Source organism: Oenanthe melanoleuca, chromosome 15 (assembly GCF_029582105.1).
Source record: "Oenanthe melanoleuca isolate GR-GAL-2019-014 chromosome 15, OMel1.0, whole genome shotgun sequence".
NCBI lineage: Eukaryota > Metazoa > Chordata > Aves > Passeriformes > Muscicapidae > Oenanthe > Oenanthe melanoleuca.
In genome coordinates, this window is record NC_079349.1 from 8,105,119 (window position 1) to 8,127,455 (window position 22,337).

Consider the following 22,337-nt stretch of genomic DNA (forward strand, 5'->3'; position numbering starts at 1 on the left):
CAAAGCCACGCTCAACCCAGACAAGCAGAGATGCTTTGGTTGATGCAGTTATCTGTCAGCAGCCAGAAATGAAAACATTTAAAGCATTCATAAGACAGAAAAAACCTCTCTAAAACTAAGAAAAAAAATCCTGAATGAAAGCATGTAAGGGTTTGAGTGGATGATGCTGACTTTACTGTCCTCTAAAGTATACCTGCAGCAGCCTAGAGCTTATTGTCATATAAACCAAGAGAAATAAAAGGGAAGCTGTCTCTATAGGCTACACGATGGAACTGGTGAGCAGCTGCTCCGATAGTAGAGTGCTCTCTGTGTGTGATAATTGCCTACAGATAGAAATGCTGTGTAGAGGAATCATTGCTGTCACACTGACACAGGCTGGAAAACAAAACTGTTTGGTGGAAGGATAAAAATCTACTACAGATCTTTAACATCATGCTCATAGTGACCACCTCATGATCAAACATTACTTTCTTCCTGTGAGTATAAGCATAGCACATTTCCCAAATTATCTCTTAAAGTAAAACCAGATTGGTGCATAAGAGACCAAGTCAGCACAACCAGAGAATCTACAGTGCTATTACCTAGAGCTGAGAATGAAATAGAACAGTGATGGTGCTTCAGGTTTTACAGCCACCTCTGTGCTTGACTTTGGCAATTATTTACTACCACTAATATTGTGCTTTTCAAACTTATACAGTACTTTATGAAGTAAGACGTGTTTCCTATTTTAAAGATCTTATAATCTTGTGGGCTGATAAGGGGTGCAGATTATCCCTTGGATGTTCATAAATAGCATTAGCACTAAGAGTTGTATTAGTGCTGGGTCCTTTCAAGCCTGTGGCTCTTTCTTTTTCTTAACAACAATCTTTCCTAGTCAGGTGCTGAAATAAGGATTTCTACACCATTATGTTCCAGGCTGGAATAACGTGGGCATTCTTTGGTTTTGCTTGTAGTGAAAGAGTAAAACCCAAGCAGAGTCCCAGCACAGTGGCTGTTGCTGTGCATGGGTTTAATCCACAGCCATTGCTTGCCTCTCTGAGGCTACAGATCTGGAGTTTGGGGGATGGCAGCAGAGAGCAAGCCTGGGAAGTTTGTGTGTGTGTGCTTGCTTGTGTTTTAAATAAACAAACAATGCAACAGCAACTTCAACAAATTGTGAGTGGTGCTAATTTGTTATAGTGCTGTCTTGCCTTCTGGCAGTGTTGATTTAGGAGAAGCTAAGCAGACTGGAATGGATGCAGGGAGCTGCTGGTTCTCTTGCTCTGGGATGTGTATATGGTTCAGCAGAAAATACTTTTAAGGGTCTCGTCCTGAGGAGCTTTCAGATTACAGGGTAAAGCACATACATAGACTGTCAATCCCCTTTCCAAAACCAAATCTTAGGTGAAAGTACGTTCCCCTCTGCCTTGCTCCATCCCTTCTAGCTTTTTTAAAATAAATTTAAGATAAATTTTTTAAGTCTTAATTCATGACAAAAGCCTATCATTTGTGTACTTTGAGGGCTGCCAAGAAATCCTTGACCTTGACAAGAATAGTGTGTAGGGAAGGAAAAGAGGAAGATCCTGTGCTTTGGACTGTAGCAAACTTTTCAACACCCCATGACCTTGCTGGGCTGCCTTTCCTAGTATGCTTGGGGCTGTAATCCCCCAGGCTGAGAAGCTGTCTGTCAGGGAGGGCTGGCCAAATGTGCCCCACATATCTGCAGCCCTGGACCACTGCTGTGCAGGGCTGCAGGACAAAGCCAGCAGGATGGGAGCTTTACTTAGAAGAGGTGGATTTTGGAAACATACATAGAGTGACCTCCCTGCAGTCTGTGAGCTGAGTTTAAATAATGCTTGAAGTCTCCAGTGAAGAAGACAGAGGAATAAACTAGTCAAAATAAGAAGTAGGGGTTGAGGAAAAGTAGCCAAAGAAATGAAGAATTCTGAAAGTGAGTAAACTGCTTTCCCATTAGGTCATCTTCAGCTTGGAGAGATTTGGATGCAATACAGGCAGTTTGCAAAACTTTGATCTGTTAGGCCTTCTGCTTTTACAAGCAATAGTGACTTTCTGGCCTTCTCTCAATTGCCAGGCTCAGATGTGTTGAGACTTCTTGGTGGCTGCAAAGAACCAAATAAAAAGAGTTCAGGATGATGGGTTAAGCATCTGATTTGAAGGGATGTTTGGTAGGCAGTATAGTCTTAATACTTCTGGGACCAACTCTTGCAGTGGTTTGCTTGAAAGACTTCACCAAAGTGAAACTTAAAACCAAAGATTTCTTTGCTAAGTACAGGGCTGAGTTTAGAGTCAGTTTTTAGGGAAAAGCAAAGTGAAAAAATGTGGAGAAATGCTAAAAGTGCTGCATTTAAGGTATCATTTATATTAAGAACTGTTGCTGGATTTATAGATGTGGGTAAAGGGAATGAGATTTTTTTCTTATTGGGAAAAAACAAGACAGCAATGCTTGTTTTGTGCTCACTGGTATCTGGCATATGGTGAGAGAGATGACATTTTGGTCCAAGACAGTTACTACACCGCTCAACATGGAAACATAGTGTTAACTATTGCAAGCTTATAATATTAACAGTATTGTGTATGCAGATGCTCCTGTGCAGACTGCTTCTCTCTGCAGAAACGTTTGCTGAGTCCACACAAGAAATGAAAATAAACAGGCTGATGGGGAGGATCTTTATCAAACCTGCTCCCATTTTTCCTAGTACTCTGAGGCTTTGTTTGCTCTAACAAACCATGTAACTAAGGAGTCTGAGTCACAGTCACCAGTTCCAGCTGCCTGCCTCATCCCTGTCCTGGAGATCTCTCCCCAGTTGCAGGGACAGTGGAAAGGGTCATGCATTTGCTCCAGTATTACTGCATTTCACAACCTGCTATCAGTTTGTACCTGTGGTGACTCAGAGCCCTAAAGCCGTGCTGCAGCTGGGAGTGTCCTGTAGGACAGTCTTGGTTGGAAGAGGGTCGTGACATTCCTCCTTTTCCACAGTGCCGGGTGTGCTCCTGCCCTCAGAGCCACGCTCAGCATGAGGTTGCCAACCCATGCACCCCCTGCCAAGTGACCTATCTTAATGAAGGACAGGCTGACACTCTCTAGGATTAACTGGGAGGTAGCAAAGATCCTTTAGTCATGTCCTAAATTCTTGCATTGTAAAGGGAGAATTCTGTACAGGCTCAGAGGTGGCTAGGAAAGAGAATTTTGCATACCAAAGGGACCTTTGAGCTACTTCATTAAATATGTTGTTGTTATTTTTGTGCAATAGGGAGTAAATAAATGAAATAAATGAGATTAGCATTGGACATTGGAGCTGCCTTTACTACTTACAATGCAGGTACAACTAAAACTGAGTTTGCTCAGTTGATGTAGGAAGAGGAGCCCAGAGTCTATTGCTGGTCATGAGCTTCTGAAGCTTTGTTCTATGCCACTGCTCTGTTCCTGAGATCAACTGTGCTCTGCAGATATGCAGGAATTTTTAGTGCTGGACTCTGGCTGACAAGATCTGCAATGTCCATGCCTCTCCCTTCACCTCTCAGTAGAGATTTGGGTAGTTCTAGTCTCCTGTGTATCAGCAGTTACAATAAATATATACCATACAAGCACTGTGTTTAGGAGTTGGCAGGAAGCTTCATTTCTGACTGCAGTGAGGTATTCTAACAATAGGAAACACCTTTTGGTTGAAGCAGTTTTCTACTAAACTCTGTCCTAGAGGGGAAATACAACTATGGAGAAGAGCTCTTGCTTCACAGTAGCAAGAAGCAAATTGATGTAATCTGGGTGGGAAAAACCTCATGTTTGGGCTGCTGTTCAAGAAATACCTTTATGCAGCATTCAGCCTGTGTTAAACTGAGAATTGCTGGTATTGCTGAGGGTTTTGCAGGCTTGTGATGCTGGGAGACGCAGCCAGAGTTCAGGTGCTTTAATGCGGTGCAGAGCGTGATCTGGAGAGGGGGGAGCTCCAGATTCCTGGGGCTCTGGTCAATTATGCTTCAAGTGTTAACTGTGGGTTGGCCTGCTCATGCTGGCATTGGTCTGTTCAGACTAGTTCAGCAAATGCTCTTAGCTCAGCACAGCCCAGGTCAGTAGGCAAACAGTTGTTTATATTTCACTTCTTTGTTGTATTGAGAAGATTTTAAAATCTTCAGCCTACAGGAATCAAAACAGGGTCATCTGGAAACAAAAGACCTATTAGTTCAGTGTGAAAGGGATTTGGTTACAGAGTTGTGGGGATGACTATGCAGGTGGGAATGTTGAGAACACTGTCCTGGGCCTAAGACCTAAGCAGATGTTCAGGAAGAATGAACTTCTTATACTCTCTCCTTTTTATGACAACCCAAACAATTTCCCAGGCCTGTGTCCTGCTTTATGCTCTCATTCAATATTAAGTATAGATATTTTTCATTTGGCCTTTTATCTTTCAAGGTTGATAATAAATAGTATTCTCACTTTTTAAATGTAAGATTTCTATCTCCAGAAACACAGCTGAAGATATGCAGCCATCAATGTGATAAGTGCTATGCACGTGTTTCACTTCAACAAGAGGGTCTAAAACCTATGTTGAATCCCTGCCAGGCTACAAACTTATTTTTGTACTGGGTTTTGGTGGGTTTGGGGTTTTTTTTTTTTTTTTTTTTTTGTTTATTTTCACTGGGGCAGCATCACCACTTGTAGAAAGAAACCTGTGCTTAGCATCTACCCTGAGACTCCTCCATGATAATCCCGCTGGAGCTGATTTGAGGAACTCTGTGGAAAGGTTATGTGCTGCAGAGGATACAACAGCTTGTCAAACCTAGGGTAGCTGTGATATGTGCCTTTCTCTGACATGGAAAATATGATGTTGCTTTTTCCTTTGGGCAGGGAAGGGTGGAATTATAGATCTTAAGTTTTGCGACACTCATACAAGCTGCAGTTCACCATGAATCAACTTGATCTCCAGTCTCCAAGAACAGAGATTAAATTATCAGGGAAGTATCATTATAAATAGGAGAGGGTATACAGCATCTTCTTCTCTCTGCCTTACACCAAAGTATCCAGCCTGGCCCAATGCCATAACACCTCTAGAAGGTATTTTCAAAGGCTTGGGAACTGGGACAGGGTAACAGGGACAACACAGCAGAGCAGGTTTGAAGAGTTTCTTCTGCTGCCTGTACTGTGTCAGTAATGAGACATGAAGCTCTGGCACCAGGCTGTTCTTGTCATAGAGGCATTTCTAAATGGTGATGATATTTCACTGCCTGAATTTCTGGGCAGAAGGAAGCTGGTGCAGGCATCCTGGGATCTGCTGGTTTTGAATACATGTGAACTGGTCCCCCTGAAGCTCAGTGCTGTTGGAAGTCAAACGCAAATGACCAAGGAGCATCAGTAAGAAACTTGCAGTCTTTCTGTTCTGCTTCCGTCACAGTTCAACAGCTGTGGGGAGATGGGTGGAGGGGAGGTTGTTCTAGAAGTTACACATTTAAGGCAGGTGGCTGTTTTAAAATGTACGTTTCAATTTTGATTGCAGTATTTTAATTGCATTTAACAGCGTCCCTGCTGGTTCTCCATTCTGCATCCGTGCAGCCACGTTCTATTGATGGCCTGTTGTGATTTCAATGGAACATCATGGGATGTACCTGGCACGTCGGGCAGCACTGGATGGAGGTGCCTTTAGCCCAATGTACCTGGCATGGTAAGCGGCAACCAAGTGGTTAATCTGCATTCTACTGCTCATAGTTTCAGCTTGTATAGCAAGGTGTTCCTGCTTTGCTGCAGCCTTGCACTGACTGGAAATCACTTTGCACTCCTGATTTTAGTGCTTTCATGCACACAGGGCCCCTACCCTTTTCACCCATGGAGAATCCCTTTCCCTGGGAAGTTTGACATGCAGTAGAGAAGGGCCTAGCCATGTCAGGCTTTCCTTGTTATTCTAGAACATGAGAGAAGGGACTGGGAAATCATCTCACTCTTTTTTTTTCTCTCCTTTTTGGGCCAGGAGCTGGTAGCAGTTGAGCAGGTATTGCCCACATCCCAAATATCCAAATGTTGCCGCACAGAGGTACCAGACAGAGGCTCATGTCCTTAAGCAAAGCTTTGCCATTTCTGGGGGCATCCTGCAAGAGCTGCCTCAGGGAGCTGGGAGGGCAGTTCTGCCTGACACTAATTGGAATGTAACAAACTAAACAAGGGCCACTTTCAGTTTGCTGATATGGTATCCTCTGCAAAATGATCCTCCATCCTCCATTTTCCTTCTCTTTTCCATGCCCACAACCTCAAAAATTAGCTGCACATCCTGCTCTGTCCTGCATGTTTTCTCTCCCTCCCCCAGCTCTGCAGACCTCTGCCAGAGTAACTCCACATGTTGATCTTAGCTATTTTAAAGTGCTAAATATTTGTGTGAGAAAAACAAGGGTGCTGCATCCTGTTTTCTGCTTGAGCCTTTTTCACAGAGCTTTTGCTGCTCCCTGTCAATGATGAAAATGCATTTTTGTGCCTCAGCTTCTGAATTCTGCTGTCTGACTGCTCGCAGGGGCTGGGGATAGGGAACCATTTGGACTAACACAGTTCCAGCACTTCTCCCTATGCTTCTGCTGTTCTAGAATGTGAATTCCTTTAAAAGTCATGGGCTAATGACCTGCCAAATGCAACTTTTGGGGGCAGGTTAGTGGCTGTGAACCACCCACTACATTGACACCTCTGAGAATCCTGGTTCTGTTGGGATGTGGGGAAAGGAAGATCAGATCAGCCACTGAGGAACAGGAAAGCTCTCTTCCCAGTGGGAGTCGTTAAGTGCTCAAAAAAAAGTTGGTCTATCTGAAACTGAAGGGTGCAGAAAGTCATCTGTTTCAGTTTCATTCCGTTCCAGTAGTAGCTGGACACAGCATTTTTAGTGTCTTAAATTGGTGGGAGAGAGCAATATAGGAAACACTGGATTTTATTTTGTCTTCTTCTGTTCCATGCTCACTGCTGCAGTGCCTGCTCAGTGCAGCCTAACTGCTTGGGAAGGTGGAGAAATAAGCGAGCAGGCCACTGTCTTTTCCTGGGTCTATTATAACATGCACAGTAGGCTGACGTTTTAACAGCATCTAATTTGATACATCACATCTAATCTGTTTGTTGGTTTTTATCTGCAGTACTGTTAGCTCAGGTGCTCGGTGTCTAGCCTTCTCATCCAGCCACAAATCCTCTACGTGAAATGAGTGATTCCTTAGATCTGTTTTTGATTGATTCTTTGCTTCACTGGTGTTGCTTCTTAAAAGGTAAACAATATTCATGTGCTGCAATCTATAACTCAGAGATGAAATCAAATAGCATCTCCTGCCAGAGGTTGTTAAGATAACACATTTAGCATTCATTCAGTAATTACTTTTAGGAAGAGATTTAGTGATATTAAAGAGAAATCAAACCTGTAATGAAGATGTAGATTTTATACTGTTGAAAGGGGTGAAGGGATTTCTCTTCTCCTCTGCTTAGCAATTTCATTTTCTGTGATGTCCAGAGTCTTTGTGGAAATTGAGAGCAAATGAAGTTTTTCCTGCTGTATAGTGAGAGCAGCACAGCTCCAGGAGCAGCCTGTGTGTTGTGCACAACTGTGCTGCCCAGGGGGTCACAGTGTGCCCCAGGCTGGGCACAGCAGCTTGCAGTTACCCAGCTCCTGGGGCAGTATTGCTTATTAAGATGCTGTCGGCTCCTAGCTTGCAAAGCTTTGTTTGATGTGTGGCATCTGCTTGCAGCATTACTGTATTCTGTGATTTGTGACCTGTACTTCTCATGTCTTTGCATGTGCTGTGTCTCAGTGTCATGGGTATGATGGAGGTAGTGGAGAGCCTTAGTCTTGTTTCATTCCCTCCTTGCATGGGAGTATTTGAGCAGGTTCACTGCTCTGAAAAAAGTGTGTCTTGAATGTGAAGTAACCAACCTGAATCTGGGAAAAGAGTATCACTGCTGCTGTTTGTCCAGAGCCTTCCGTAATCCTCTTTTAAATGCAATGGGGTGAAATTTTGCACACCACATTCAATCTTTAAAGACTGTGGCCCCAGTGAGACATCTATGTTAGAAATGCATTTGAGCCTTTTCTGAACCAGGGCTCCTCTGAACTTGGAGTATGTTTTTTCTGGTTTTTTTGTTTTGTTTTGTTTTGTTTTGGTTTTTTTTTTCAGAAAACAGAAAAGGAAGGGTTATTAAAAATGATACTGAAATACAGATGTATAAACCACTGTGATTTTTTTTTTTTTTAGGGCTTTGGCAGGTTGTGGTGATGTTATTCAAATGTTATGGTTTGTTAAGAGACACTCTCTGCAAACTAATGGATAGCAAGGCCTTTCTATAAGGCTGCACCTGCCATTTGTTTGGGCAGATAACTTTTAAACAGGATTTAAATTCACAGTTGTCCTTGGTCCCATGCTTTCATCTAGAAGTGAGGTTCTAGGAAATGCTATAAATTAAGGAATAATGCCTACTTCTCATTTGCTAACAACTTTTCCAACAGACCTTTCTTCCTCCCACCTCTGAAATGCATCATTGTTAAAGAAGGGTTTGTAACTGGCCATCTCTGGAAAATATCTGGACTGGATTTATTTTTGTTGAAGATTGCACAAGATACACAAAGCAGGTTGCTATAAGGCTTTTGTCAACAAAGGGACATCAGCCAAAGGAGTGTTCTCTGAGCAATGCTCCTGTCCTGGTCAAAGCCCTTGGTGAGCAATTCTGACAACATTTTAAACACAATGCTCTAAGTGTGGTTGAAGGTTTTCCTGCCTTGATTCATTACATTCATTTTTTTGGGGTTGTTAAATCCACGTTAGACTTCAGCTAACAAATTCAAATTTGATAGGCAGACTGCTGTACTGCTGACACCTGACTACTGCTTTTAAAATCTACTGAAGATAATAGCCTACCTCATACATAAGTCCTACTGAACATGAACAGTTCTGTAAAATTTGACATGTGAGAGAAATAGAGGTAATTTAAACAACTTGTAATATGCTAGTTTTTATGCTGCAGAACATACTGAAGTTTAATAATAACATTATATTTCTCATTAACGTCAGTAGCGGAACTAGAATTCCAACTCTGTTTCTAGGGCTTTCTCTGCAGGCTCATTACCTGGTTTCAATATCATTTAAGGCAGAAAGGAAAAAAAAAAAAAAGTAGGACAAAAAAAAGTAAATATTCTGCTCTAATAGCTTTTGCAAGTCTTAAGGCTTAGACAACTCATATACAGTGATTTCTAGACCTCTACTTTAAGTGCCACATCAATGGGAAATAAGCCCACTTTTACTTCAGTAGCATTATTAGTAGTAGTAGTAGTAGTACTATTACTACTACTTTGTTTATGCAGAAAATATTGGCTGTACTGTTTTCCTTCCTTTCCCATATTTGTCCTTTATGAAACACTTAAAAATCACATCCAGGGATTTTGTGTGTTACATGCATGGGAAAGCACCATTATGTTTGTAGTGAAATTGTACTAGCACAATTGTACCAGTACTAGACTGTTTTTATATATAGGCAGGATGGGTTTATATAGAGAGGTCCTGTTAAGTTGCAAGCCATGTTTTTGTCTTCCCCTATCAATGTATCTCAGTGACCCAGACGTAAGGGCTCTTACTGGCCTGGCTAGGTAAAAGTAGGTATTTTGTGCCTCTGGGCTGCTGCTTCTTCCCCTTAAATCAGCAATTCTGGAAGCAAGCCACTAGAACCGGACATGCTGCCTCTGTGCTGCAGCTCCGATGTGATTTATTACATCAAAACTTGGTTTTAAAGTGCTTAACACTGCTCAGTGGAGGTAGCCCCTGTCCTGTCATGTTCTTCTGCTTCTGCAGGGTGAATTTCTATTACAGAAATACTATAGGTGGAACTAGCACCATGGCAAGCCTGTACTTCTTCCTTTTGGCTGCCACCCTTTCTAAAGCCATCGAGCTCTGGGAACAACATCCATGTGCATGAAGGCACTACGGTGAATACATCATCTTCTTGGGTTGCCATCCATTGCTGAAACAAAATCAAACGGAAAAGCAGAGCAGTGTTTTCAGCTGTGGGTCAGGGTGATGAGCCAGAGGGATCTGTATGGATGCTAATTTAGGTGCTGCTGCACTGAAGAGCCACCAAAAAGAATCCAGCAAAAGCACAGGCAAGCACCAGGCTCACCAGCAAAACAAGTGAAGAGCTATGTCCTGTGGAAGAACAGATCTGCTTGGTAGATCTGTTGAGAAAAGTACCAGGGTAGTCAAGCAACAACACTGGAGGAAATATTGCAGTTGCTTACTGTTTTGTAGTTCTTTTCATAAAGCAAAACTTCTCTGTTGTGCAGAAATGGATGATATAAATTTACCACCTTTCTGCCAAATGAAATCTTTCTATTTAATACCTGGTAGAAAGAATCAGGTTTGAGGGAAGCAATTTTTTATACTAACCAGATTACTCCTTATTTCTTTTTGTTGTGTATATACACTTGGAAGAGGGAACATAATGCAGTCTAATGCTTCATCATTTGAACTCTGATGGGAAGTGTGTTAGTGGGACTCACAAGCAACAAAAAAATTAACCGATGATGATTTTAAGAGAAAACTTAAGCTCTTAATTTCTTTGTATTTATGGCTTGCCTCTCCTTCAATGATAAAAATGTTTCAATAATATGATGAACTAGGAAAGGAAGGAAAGAAGTAGAGGGCTTAAATGGTGGTTGTTGTAAATTTGGTATTTAATTCCTACTTTTGAACCTCAGAAATTATTTTAAATCAACTTTAATGGATAAACACAAGTAGTAGCTGGCACTTTCAAACAAACAAACACACACAAAATAAACCAACAAGGGAAATAAATTGATATTGATTTTGGATTCCCAAATGCAGCCTGAGATTGAATTTTGGGTTTTATGAATTGTAATATTTACCAAATGTGCAGCTGCAGTTAGTTCTGACATATCTCAGACTGGGTGTTTCCTACAGTCCATACTACTGGGAAGGCCAATATAAACATCTAAACTAAAATACATCATGACTACTGTTTGTGAAATGCATTAACTATATGCAGGTAACCACAATTTTCCCCTCTTTACAATGTTTCAGGATAGAGAAATTGTGACTTCAGATATGTTACTTGACTCTATTATTTTAAAGAAAATTCTTTTAAAATTAAAGACAGAACAAAATTAACTTGAGAAAAATGTTTCTTCTTTATGAAGACATTTGGTGACATTTAGCTAGCTCAGCATCCTGAATATCAGCCAGGTGAGGGTTGATTCTAACCCTTCATGTCAGTGGATTGGAATATGAACATTGCCAGAGGAGTGGTTTTTAAAGCAGCTTTTCATACTCTTAAGGAGGCTTCCCATTCACACCTCAGTGTGGGTAATTCCATCTTTAATGGATTTAGTTGCTACATGTAATTTTCTCAACCCCAGAGCAGCTGTGTGTTATAAGATTTTGACATTTAACAGACAAGAAACAAACTGCATGTTAAAGCAGGGAAGCTGCAGCTTATGCTAATCATTTTACTCAGATATGCTCAGATATGCAAATGACAGTGAAATAGATGCTTCTCTTTTTTTCCTTTTTCTCGCTTCTCATCCTCCCTTCAAGTCTACGTCACAAGAGAACAGCTTTTCTCTGTACCTGTACGATATTGTTTTCATATGATATCTTTTGAATAGTGACTCCAGCCAACGACAGTTGCTTTTGTAAAAAGAAAATTACAAATCTGATTTTTAAAAGACTTGAATCAAGTCTTAGCATGAGAAATATTTCTCTCTGTATTCCCAGCAGGATCACAGCTTGCAGTGCTCAATGTACTCAGATCTCCCTAGTCAGTGTCATGCCTAACATAGACTGCAACACGTTAAATCAGTCTATTAAATGTGACCTGTTTTAGTGGAAACAGCAAGCTCACACCTCTCATCCTCCTATTTTGCAGGTGGTAAAGTGAAGGTGAGAGGAAGAGAAGGTGGAGATGGAACTGCCAAATCATGCCAAACAACTGCTACTGCAGCTGAACCAGCAACGAGCCAAAGGTTTCCTCTGTGATGTGATCATTGTGGTAGAAAATGCCCTATTTCGTGCCCATAAGAACATCCTGGCAGCCAGCAGCATGTATTTCAAATCCCTTGTCCTGCATGACAACCTGATAAACTTAGACACGGACATGGTAAACCCCACTGTGTTCCGGCAGATCTTGGACTTTATTTATACTGGTAAGCTCTTAACGACTGACCAGCCTGGTGAACAGAACTTTAATGCTCTCCTCACCGCAGCAAGCTACCTCCAACTGCACGACCTGGCAGCTCTCTGCAGAAAGAAGCTGAAGCGGAACGGCAAGTCCTTTGCTGGCAAGGCCAGTGGCCTTGGTGTTGGGAGATCTGCCAGGAGTCAGAGACTTTCCACTGCTTCAGTCATCCAAGCTCGCTATTCAGGGTCAAATGAGGGGTTGAAGGGCTCGCACTCAAAGGAGCTGTCAAAGGGGAAGCTCTCTGATGACGAGGTCTTCATCAGCAGCTCCAACCAAGAGAATTGTCACTCCTTAAGCAGGGGAACCAGCAGGAACGGTGGTGGGAGCAGCAGTGCGAACGGGAGCACCGGTGACCAGGAGCTAGGCCTTGACCTGTCCAAAAAAAGCCCCTCGCTCCCTGTCGCAGCCTCCCACGATGACACGCAGCACAGCGAAAGCCAGCAAGGCTCTCCCCAATCTGCCTCAGCCCCTGCAGCCAACAGTGCCTCATCATTTGACGAGTCTGGCGTCGGAGCCCCCCACAGCATGGCGGACAGCAGCGACCCCATGGAGATGGATCTGAGCGAGGAGTGCCACCACTCACTGACAGAGGGCAGCCAGCGCAAGGGCCTCCGGCACTCGTCCCGCAAGAAGGAGTGGATCAAGAAAGACAACGCCTTTGACCGAAAGGAAGGGGGCAAAGACAGGGACGAGGGTGAAGGACTGCCCAATGGTATCCTGCTGGGGCCCTTGTCCAAGTCTGTGGAGAGGAGTCTGGCTGGAGCCTACGGGGCAGACCTGCCCTACCCATGTAAGGAGGAGGTAGAAAACGGTAAGGAGAACAGTGATGACAGTGGCCAGAGTGAGAGTGAGAGTGGTGGCCATACCAGTGCCAATTATGTCTACCGCCAGGAGGGGTTTGAGCCAGTGGCCTATGGTGACAACCTGTATGTCTGTATCCCCTGTGGAAAAGGCTTCCCGAGCTCTGAGCAGCTCAATGCCCATGTGGAAACGCACACCGAGGAAGACCTTTACATCAAGGAGGAAGGCACATATGGCAGCAAGGATGAAGCTGAGGATTTGTCCAACCCCAATCAGTCCTACACTGCAGAGTCCCGGCCCTTCAAGTGTTCAGTGTGTGAGAAGAGCTACAAGGATCCAGCCACGCTGCGGCAGCACGAGAAGACTCACTGGCTGACACGGCCCTTCCCTTGCAACATCTGCGGCAAGATGTTCACGCAGCGGGGCACCATGACACGGCACATGCGCAGCCACTTGGGGCTCAAGCCCTTTGCTTGTGAGGAATGTGGGATGCGCTTTACCCGACAGTACCGACTAACAGAGCATATGCGTGTCCACTCAGGAGAAAAACCTTACGAATGTCAACTGTGTGGTGGGAAATTCACCCAGCAGCGCAATCTGATCAGCCACCTGCGAATGCATACCTCTCCCACATAAGCCAAAGACTCCAGAATGAGCTTCAAGCCCATCCGCAGTGATTTACCTTTCTGTAGACTTGCTGCTTAAAAAAAAAGAAAAAAGGAAAAAAAAAACAAAACAAAAAAGGGGGCAACTCCCCATACTCTGTTCAGTCATGAGAGGCCTAAACAAATGTAGCTTTAACATTTTAAAAAAAGTTCTTTTTTTTCCCCTTTTTTTAAAAAAATAAAGGTCCACAGCCAAGCTGATGCATTTAGTCCCAGTCTCCCTTCAAATTTTGATGAACTGGCAAGAAATACCTCTTCTTTTTGCACACATCGACTTCATTGCCATATTGCTGATCTGGAGCAGGTAGGGGGACCTTGGGGAACTTTCATCCTTTGCTGGCTCCCATCTCCCTGCCTCTTCCTGTGTTCCTGTCACTGTACTCACCTCGTCTCTTAAAACCAAACTCATTAGGAGTATTTCTTGCCATTAAAAAGAAAACAAAGTACACCTTTTCAATGGCCCAAGTAGTTGTGAAATAACAGCATTCTCAAGTGCAGAAGCTGTGTCTGTGGACCGACCGTCTCACAGGGTTGGCAGCCCCTCCAGAGACTGGGGGAAAGCCACAGCAGTGGTGGAGCCCACCCCCGTCCCCTGGGCTGGTGATGGTGGGGGGAGCAGCTCCCAGGGCTGCACCAGCCCCAGTACTTCACTTAAAGAAATGGCGAAGCCTCCCTTACCATCCCTCCCCATTTCAGTTTCAATCTTTGTCCTTGGCACACATAACCATGTGCCGCCTTCTCCCATAAAACACACAAACTTCTTTTGTCTTACCCATGACTGAACAGGGACTGGATGCCCTGGGAATTTCTTTCAGTGAGCAGGGGGTCGTCTTTACTTTTCTAGTAGTTTCGTATGAATATTCTTTGCTTAGAGGTACTTGTTTTATTAAAGGAAAAACCATTGTAATGTTTATGTGAATGTTTGAACTGGAAGATCTGAGGTTAATTCTAGGGTGGGTGGGTGGGGAGGGGGTTTGATGTAGGCTGGACTTGCTACAAGTTCCATAGGTACTTTTTTATTATTTTTTTATTTTATTTTTTGTGTGTGTGTATGTTTTTAGCTTTCCTCCCTCACTAAAGAGCAAGTCTGTGTGGACAGACTCGTTACCTTTGCTACCTCTTGAATTCATGAGAACAATAAGATGGTTAGTGAAAGATTAGGCATTTTTTTCCCTTTTATTGTAAGTAATTAAATGTATAAAAGTAGAAGCTAAATTAAAGTTAAGGGATTTTTACCACCCTGTCCTTCCATCAAAAGTCAACTAGAGAAATGTTAAAGCAAAGCTTGGCCAAAGACAAAGCAAAAAATACACTGAGCTAGAGGCTGTGCTGGCTACTCGGACTGGCTCAATTCGCAGTCTCTTGGCTGTCTGTAGTTGCTTTTAGATAAAAGCAGAAAACTTATCTGAGCTTTCTGGGCCCTTTCCAGCTTTGTTTATTGAGTCTGGATACTATGGGGAGGGGAGAATGTCCCCCTCATCTTCCACTCCCCCAGCACATCTGGGTCAGTCTGTAAACACCTGGCAGGACAGAGGGTGAGGGCATAGCAGCCTATAATTTACTAGAATCCAGAGTGCAATAAGGTGGGGGAGAGGAGGAGAAAGCAAACCAAAGTGTTTCATATCCTCCCTTTTAGACAATTTAACGCACGCACACAAAAAAAAAAAAAAAAAAAAAAAAAAAAAAAAAAAAAAAAAAAAAAAAAAAAAAAGAAAAGAAAAAGAAACAAAATGTTCTTGCAACATCTGCCTAAGACATCACAGCCAACAGCTGCTATTCGTTTAGGAGAGAAGACAGAGAACTTTGCCCACCGATTCTTGGCCCCCTTGACTTTGTTGGCGTGACCTTGTGGAAAGCTATGGCTTATTTCAAGCCTCCCGTGACTGTGGTGGTAAAAATTCACAGCCAGTAGAATCATCCCTTCTGAAATGACTAAGGTTTACACTTGCATTTTGTCATTTGTTGGTTTTTGGTGTTTCTTTTTTTTTTTCCCACTCAAACCAGTGTAGTCTCTCTGCGTAAGTTTTACCAAACCTCACGTTTTGTCTTTTTAAAAAAAAACAAAACAAACAATTTTTTAAAGTTTTGACCAAAAAAGAAAAAAAAAAAAAGAAAAAAGTGAGCATGTTTGACTAAAACAAAGAAATATAAGCTTCATTTTCTATTGGGGTTTTTTTGCTTGGTTGGACTTTTTTTTTTTTTTTTTTTTTTTTTTTTTTTTTTTTTTTTTTTAAGGTAGACTAGTCCATGAAAAGTTTTAGGGTCAATTGAACTGAGGAAACTGGAATCCAGGCCCCAAGCAATAGACAACCCAAAGGCGCTAAGCCCTGGCCTGGTATCACGTTACAGGGAACACTCGCCCCTCTCCAGCCGCTCCCGTGTGCTTCTCCCAGTGCCATTGTCCGCTTGCTCCCGGACGCCTGGAGCGCAGGAGGGATGCATGGACTTTTGGTTTTGTCTGATTGTGCTGAGAGGCGCTGTTTTCTTTTTGGGGGTTAACTGGGCTTTAAGCGTCTTTAGCACTCCCACATTTTTGAATATACGCTGAATTATTCTCTCCTTGGTTTCTTGTCAACCCCCCCGAGAATGTCCCCAAAATAGTCTTTGGGGAGGACAGGGAACGCCGTGTCATCTACCTTGCTCTCAGAGCGAATGTGAGCAGAACCCAGGGACAGCTGTGCAAGATGGGTTCCTCGTTGCTTTCAGCCCGCCTTTACCTCCCCTCAGCCACCCAAGGCAGAGTAGACCCTGACCCCGCTCCGGCTCCCCTTGGAGCCGCCCGGCCGCGGCCCCATTTCCAGAGCTGAGCTCCCTGAGCGGGGCTCCGGCTGGGATGGGCCCTGGCCGTGTTGCGGGGCGGGGCTGGGCTGGGCTGCGGCTCTGGCCCGGCAGTGGGGCTGGGCACGGCAGGCTGGAGCTGCCAGCAGCCACCTTGGGCCAGCGGCTCGGGCTGGGACCGAGGGAGCCGAGCTCGGCAGCGGCCCAAGGCACGAGGGCAAACCCCTGCTCCCCTCTCTTAATTCCAGTTTTACATGTGTCTAGGTGATGTAGCTTTTCCCCTGCCCCAGGCCCCCTCTTCATTTGTTTCTTAAGCCTTGAGAATTACGTTGAACTTTCAGGACCCAACGCTATTTTTTAAAAACAATGTTTTGGAGCATATTTTTTTTTTTTTAATCCCCTCCCCAGCACTTAAACAGTATGACATAAAGTCTGTGTACAGCAAGAGTATTGTACGAAAGGAAATGATGTTCTTTTTTCAAATAGCTGTGTAAAGTTGTGTTCCATAGACTGAGTAAGAACAACGTTTTCCAAATTGTGACAGTAATAATGAATAACTAATAATACTCAAAACTTCAGGGACTGTTTCAGGCCTGCTTGGGGCCTAAACACTCAACTGCATTTGTACGACATAGTATTGTATCAACATTTTTCTGTATTTTAATGAGAAAGCAAAACACTAGTTTCATATTTAAGATTTTAAAAGTTTTAGGGTGGGGGGGAGGGAGTTGCATTTTTGGTTATTTTTAATTTTATTTTGAATTTTTTTTAAATACACAAAGAGCCTCAAGAGGAATAAAACAATTTAAAAGGAAACAAAAAAAAAAAAAAAAAAAAAAAAAGAAAAAGAAAAAGAAAAAAAAGAGGCCAGGCAGCTTAAGTATATGCTTTAGCCAGTTCCAGAATGTTTTCGGAATAACAGGAAAAAAAAGATAAAATAGCAAATAGTATAAAAGAATAAAGAAGCTCATACCCAAATTCACAACTATTTTTTAAACCAAAGCACATTTGAATGAGTATGGAACCTCACTTGGCTCAGAAAAGTACTAATATATTTATCTCATTGTTTACATAAACTTTTACAGTTTCAGACCTCAACAGATCTAGGGGCCAGTCAAAATTAATCTTTGCTTTTTCCATTGGTTTGTCTGAAGGCTACGCAGTGTTCCCCAGCTTGGGAGGGGGGATCTGTGTCCCAGCTTGCATTCCAGCTCTGCTCGGGTAGAGTGGGGAGAGGGTGGGCAATTAGAAATACGACATATAGAATATTTTTTTCTTCAATCCATAAGAGATGTTGCTGGGAGTGAGACCCAGCCACTATTGTAGAGGCATTCCAGCTTTCCTCTTCCTCAGAGGAGTCTGAGGGAACCAAGAGGGCAAAGGGAGATGCAAGAAGCTCTAAGGATAAAAAAAAAGATGTCAGAAGATGTTGGGAGCTGCTGTACCCAGCACATCTCCTTAACTTTAGCCATGGGGAGCTGGGCTGTTTTCCAGTCCTTTACTGCAAAACTTCCAAAACCAGATTCCTGGCAAAAAAAAAACAAAACCCCAAAGGCCCAGCTCTGTGCACTGAGGGTGTTAGCAGGAGCCACAAAGATCACAGAAGACACCAAAGAGCTCTTGACATGCAGCTTCTGTGAGGCTTTGCGGCTGCTCCCGCGGCAGAGCCCATCCCGCTGCCGGCCCTGCCCTGGGGCACACCGGGCGGCTCTGCCTGTGCTAGTTGGGCCGGGCCGGGCCGGGCTGTGCTCTCCGGGCCCTCGCAGCCCCCTTAGCAAAACCGCTGGATTGATTCACTCCAGACATTATAGTCCTGCGCAAATGAGCAAAACTCATAAGGCTGCCTAGGTGGAAACCTAAGCCGATTAGCCGATCTGCATGGTAGAACAGTTTAAAGATGACCAATGAAGATGGTTTGCTAAAATACTGCTGAAGCCAAAAATAAAAAGGTTTAAGAAAACTCCCCATCATTAGTCTTGACCCTTTGTAGCTTTTACCTTCTACACCAAAGCCACCTCAAACATTTGAGGGGGGGCTGATGGAAAATGAAATATTAATTTTGCCTGGTCTTAATATCTAACAAAGATGGTGCAAACACTATTTGACAGTGTTGTTTTTGTATCAATATGTATGTGCAGTAATGAATGTATTTATTTCTCAGATTCTGTATGCACAGTTTTGCAATGTAATTCAGAAAGTTGCAAACACAAAGATGTGTCCGCAGGGTCTTCTCTACAGGATTTCAAAAAAAATGAAAAAATATATTTAAAAAAAAGGAAAAAAAAAAAAGAAAAAAGGAATCTCAGAGACTCAACATAGCCATAAACCATAACCTGTGAAGACAATACAAAGACTGGACTTTTGTAGCTTTGCATAGAAGAGGAATTTATGTTTTGCTGTATTTAAATGTTTCAATTTACAGTGTCAATCTTTTAAGATTCCTGTTTTGGTTTTTGTTTTTGTTTTCCTCTCTCTCACGTGTGTGGAAAGCATTGTTTCCAAGCAGTGTCTGGGTTAGCAGTATTTTACCATGTTGCTTCAGTTCTGAAAAGCAGGAATATGGGTCTTGACCAGAGAAACATCCAGTGCACTTAGTGAAACAAAATAAAATCTGAGGTGACTGCTGGCAAAATCCAGAGAAGGTAAAAGTCACTTGAGGAATAGTTGTGTGCTTCTGATTGCAGCTTTTGACTAAGGCAAGTCTGTTGTCCTGCCTGAAGAACAGGATGTAGCTCCTTTTTAAAGTCCCCCTCATTCCTCACTTACTGTTTACTGTGGTAGCAATAAGGATCTCAAGTGGGGAGTGGAGGCCTGGGATGGGCAGAGGAAGCTCCGTGCCAAACCCCACAGCCTCTGTGCCATCTCATGGTGGGCCTTGCAAACCATACTGAAGCATCAGGTTTGCCACAGCACAAAAGCTGTGCTTTACAAAGCCTCTTGTTCCAGTAGTGGTGGAGTCAGCACCCACTACAGCCTTACAAATTAGCATGAAGAAAGGGTATTTGCTGATTTCTGTATATTTGCCAAATTCTGAAATCTTTCCAATCAGCAGTGCTGGAGTTAAGGAAAAAGCAAATAAAAACGCAGAGAGACAAAACCTTCCTATGTTTTAAGTGGGTTTAAGAGGCTCTAGGTAGCAAACATCAAGCTGTCCCCAGACAGCAGAAACGCTCATCTTTGAGATGGCACATTCACATAAACATTTGTTTAAGCAAGAATTTAAAATCTAAATAAACCCAGAGCTGTAATTCTGGAGTAATTAAAGTGACTTTTGGCATTTTTTTCCTAGTTTTTGTTTAAATAATTAACTGCTCAACATCAGTCAAGTCTCTCAATTTACTGTAAAATCCTTTCTTTTTATAAGCTTATTCTTGGGCTCCAGAACTGGCCATATTCTTGAAAAAGAAAATTTTGCTTTCAATAGCTGAAAGTAGCCTTTTGCAGTGTTTTAAGTCCCATGGTTACTCTATGGTCCTGATTTTAGTGCAGGAGACAAGCAGGCAAAAGGAAAAGCTGTTTCTCAGCCCCTTTCCACTCCTCGTATTTTGCATTTTTTCAGAATAGGGTAAGAAATTTCACCTTTGATTATTTCCTGTTAGACTCGCTAAATTTGCTGCTTTCCTTGCAAAAGGAAAAGATTTGGGAACCCTTGTGAGGCAGTTCCAGCTCTGCTGTAAGGTTCCTAGCTGGTCCTCCCAGTCAGGAAGACTCCTTTTTTCAGCTCTGATTCATCTTTCTGCCACATCAAAACTGCTGTTTGTTCTGATTTCCTTGTTTTAACTAACAACTCAAAGATCCTGAAACATAAGTCTAGAGATAGAAATGCATTTTTGTTCCATTGTCTCCTATTGCCTCCGTCTTTTATCCTTCCTTCCCTAATTTTCCTAAGCATTTTGAAGGCCAGTGTTGAACACAGGGATCAGGGGATCGATGTTTTTGGAACAGAGCAGCCCCTGTGGCATGTGGTGGGGCAGGTCTGAACCCCCACACTTGATGTGGCATTTGTTGGCAGTTAGGGACCCATTTCATAGCGCTGCTTTCCCTGAGCAGTGGGACTGGTTTAAACTTCCTCTGTCACAAGTTAGCAATGGAAGCACTCCCAGCACAGCTGTTCCTCTGACCTTCCATGGGACTTTTGACTGGCTGGGGATAACTTATCTATGAGGGGAGAATCTTGTTCTGACTGGCTGGATATTTTTCCCCATTTTATTTTAATATTTTAGATACAACTGAAAAAGGGATCTTGCATCACCCCTTTTTGGTTTTTTTGGTCGTTTGGTTTTTTTAGTTTTCTTTTCGTTTTAAGCCTTAACTATCAGTCAGACTGGAAGCCCTGGATGTTTCCTGGGGGGGCAGGGGAGGGAAGGAGGGGAGGTCAAGGGAAAGGCCGACATTCCTGCTGCAATGTTCTGTTCATTTCCTTCAAGAGCTTGAATTCAGGTCAGAGCCACAATAGTTGTGGCTTCAACTCAAGTGTCATATAAAAAGATACAGAAATTATAATATGATCTCAGCATTCAGAAATTTGCAGTCTTAATGTACAGTAATGAGAAACTGTTATTTTATGATCTTTTCATTAAAAGCTTGATTGAAAAATTACATCTCTTGTTTCTATAGCTGACTCTCTCCATGTTTTCTCTTCATTTATTCTTGCCCAGGGATCTGAACCAGCTACTTCACAAAGAGATCCCTCCCACATACACAGCCAAAAAAGGCACTCAACCTCACACTTTATGCACCTCTGCACTTGAATCATAAGCCAAAATCTGACACTTATTAGAATATAAGAAATGATTAATTGTGTGGGCTAGGTGGGCACACAGAAACAGTACAGGCAGTAGATAATGGACCAATCATAATATCACTTTTTTTTTGTTGTGACCCTGAGCAAGATGAGGCTGCTTTTGAAAAGTTGTTTTGTCCTAACCACAGTCAGCAGTGTTTGCCAGTTTACATTAGATAGTACGTAGACCTGCCAATCCATAAATGCCTCTAGACTATTTGGGCTCTAAGTGTAACTATAAGGAGCAGTGAGGAACCTAAGGCAGTAAAGTTTCCTAAAAGCAATTACAGTTCTCCACCCACCTATGGTGCAGGTAAAAGGGGTAAATACTTCCAGGGAAGAGGAATGTAATTGGTGACAAAAGCACCCACAAAAGCAGATTACAATCCCTCCAATGTTACAATTCAGCCATTTTTCCTTGGGCAGGGTAATGTGACCCCAGCAAAATTAATTCACATTTCCTGAGCCTGGGTTCTAAACACTATTTTTTCTAGTTCCCATGCCAATTTTTTTGTCAAAGGATTCTTTAATAAAATATCTATTTAATTGAAAAAAAATAAAGCATCTTCACTACACTGCAAGAGCCAAGCCTAATATTTAGCAGCATTTCCTTTGTACCACTACTCGTCACCTCAGCTGTGCTGTTTCTCCTGGAGCCTGGTAGAATGCTGTAATATGCAGCAGAGTAACCCTGGTGTTGAATTTATATAGTTCATTTTTTTTCTTTAAACACAATGCTGACTATATTTTAAAGTGACTGACTGAAGGAACTTCAAGTTTAGTCAGTTTTCTGACAGGTTGCAAAGTCAGCAGCACTGGCAAGAAAATAATTTTTATTTGTCCTTAGAGATGTGTTTTACCCAGCAAGGTTAAAGAGAAGGACAAAAATGAACAAAAAAACAGATGAAGAGCTACAGAAAACCAGAGGCTGTTTTTCAACATCTCGGATGTGGTAATGAGCCTGCACTCTTTTGCCAGCTACCAGTGACTTTTTCTGTTTCTTTTTCCTTGTATTTCGAATTTCTTCTGGAAGTTTTTGCTTCCTGGCACCCATTTCTCTGTGGCATAAGTGGTTTCTAACATAGTTAAAAGATTGCATGTTCTATTTTACTTTCTTTGTCGT

General features: G+C 42.7%; 1 protein-coding gene across 5 annotated transcripts in view; it reads left to right on the plus strand.

The window, feature by feature from the left end:
• HIC2 (HIC ZBTB transcriptional repressor 2) overlaps positions 1-14,599 on the plus strand; it is a 72,324-nt gene extending 57,725 nt beyond the window's left edge. For 3 of the 5 annotated variants that reach the window (XM_056504062.1, XM_056504061.1, XM_056504063.1), the window contains exons 2-3: positions 5,511-5,654; positions 11,876-14,599. In XM_056504062.1, coding sequence (XP_056360037.1) covers positions 11,912-13,624 — 1,713 coding nt within the window. In that variant the 5' untranslated portion in view covers positions 5,511-5,654; positions 11,876-11,911 and the 3' untranslated portion in view covers positions 13,625-14,599. Of the gene's footprint in view, positions 1-5,510; positions 5,655-7,095; positions 7,222-8,512; positions 8,659-11,875 lie in introns of those variants that run through there. The other 2 variants (XM_056504064.1, XM_056504065.1) reach the window with 2 other exon arrangements.
• Positions 14,600-22,337: the final 7,738 nt, after the last annotated feature.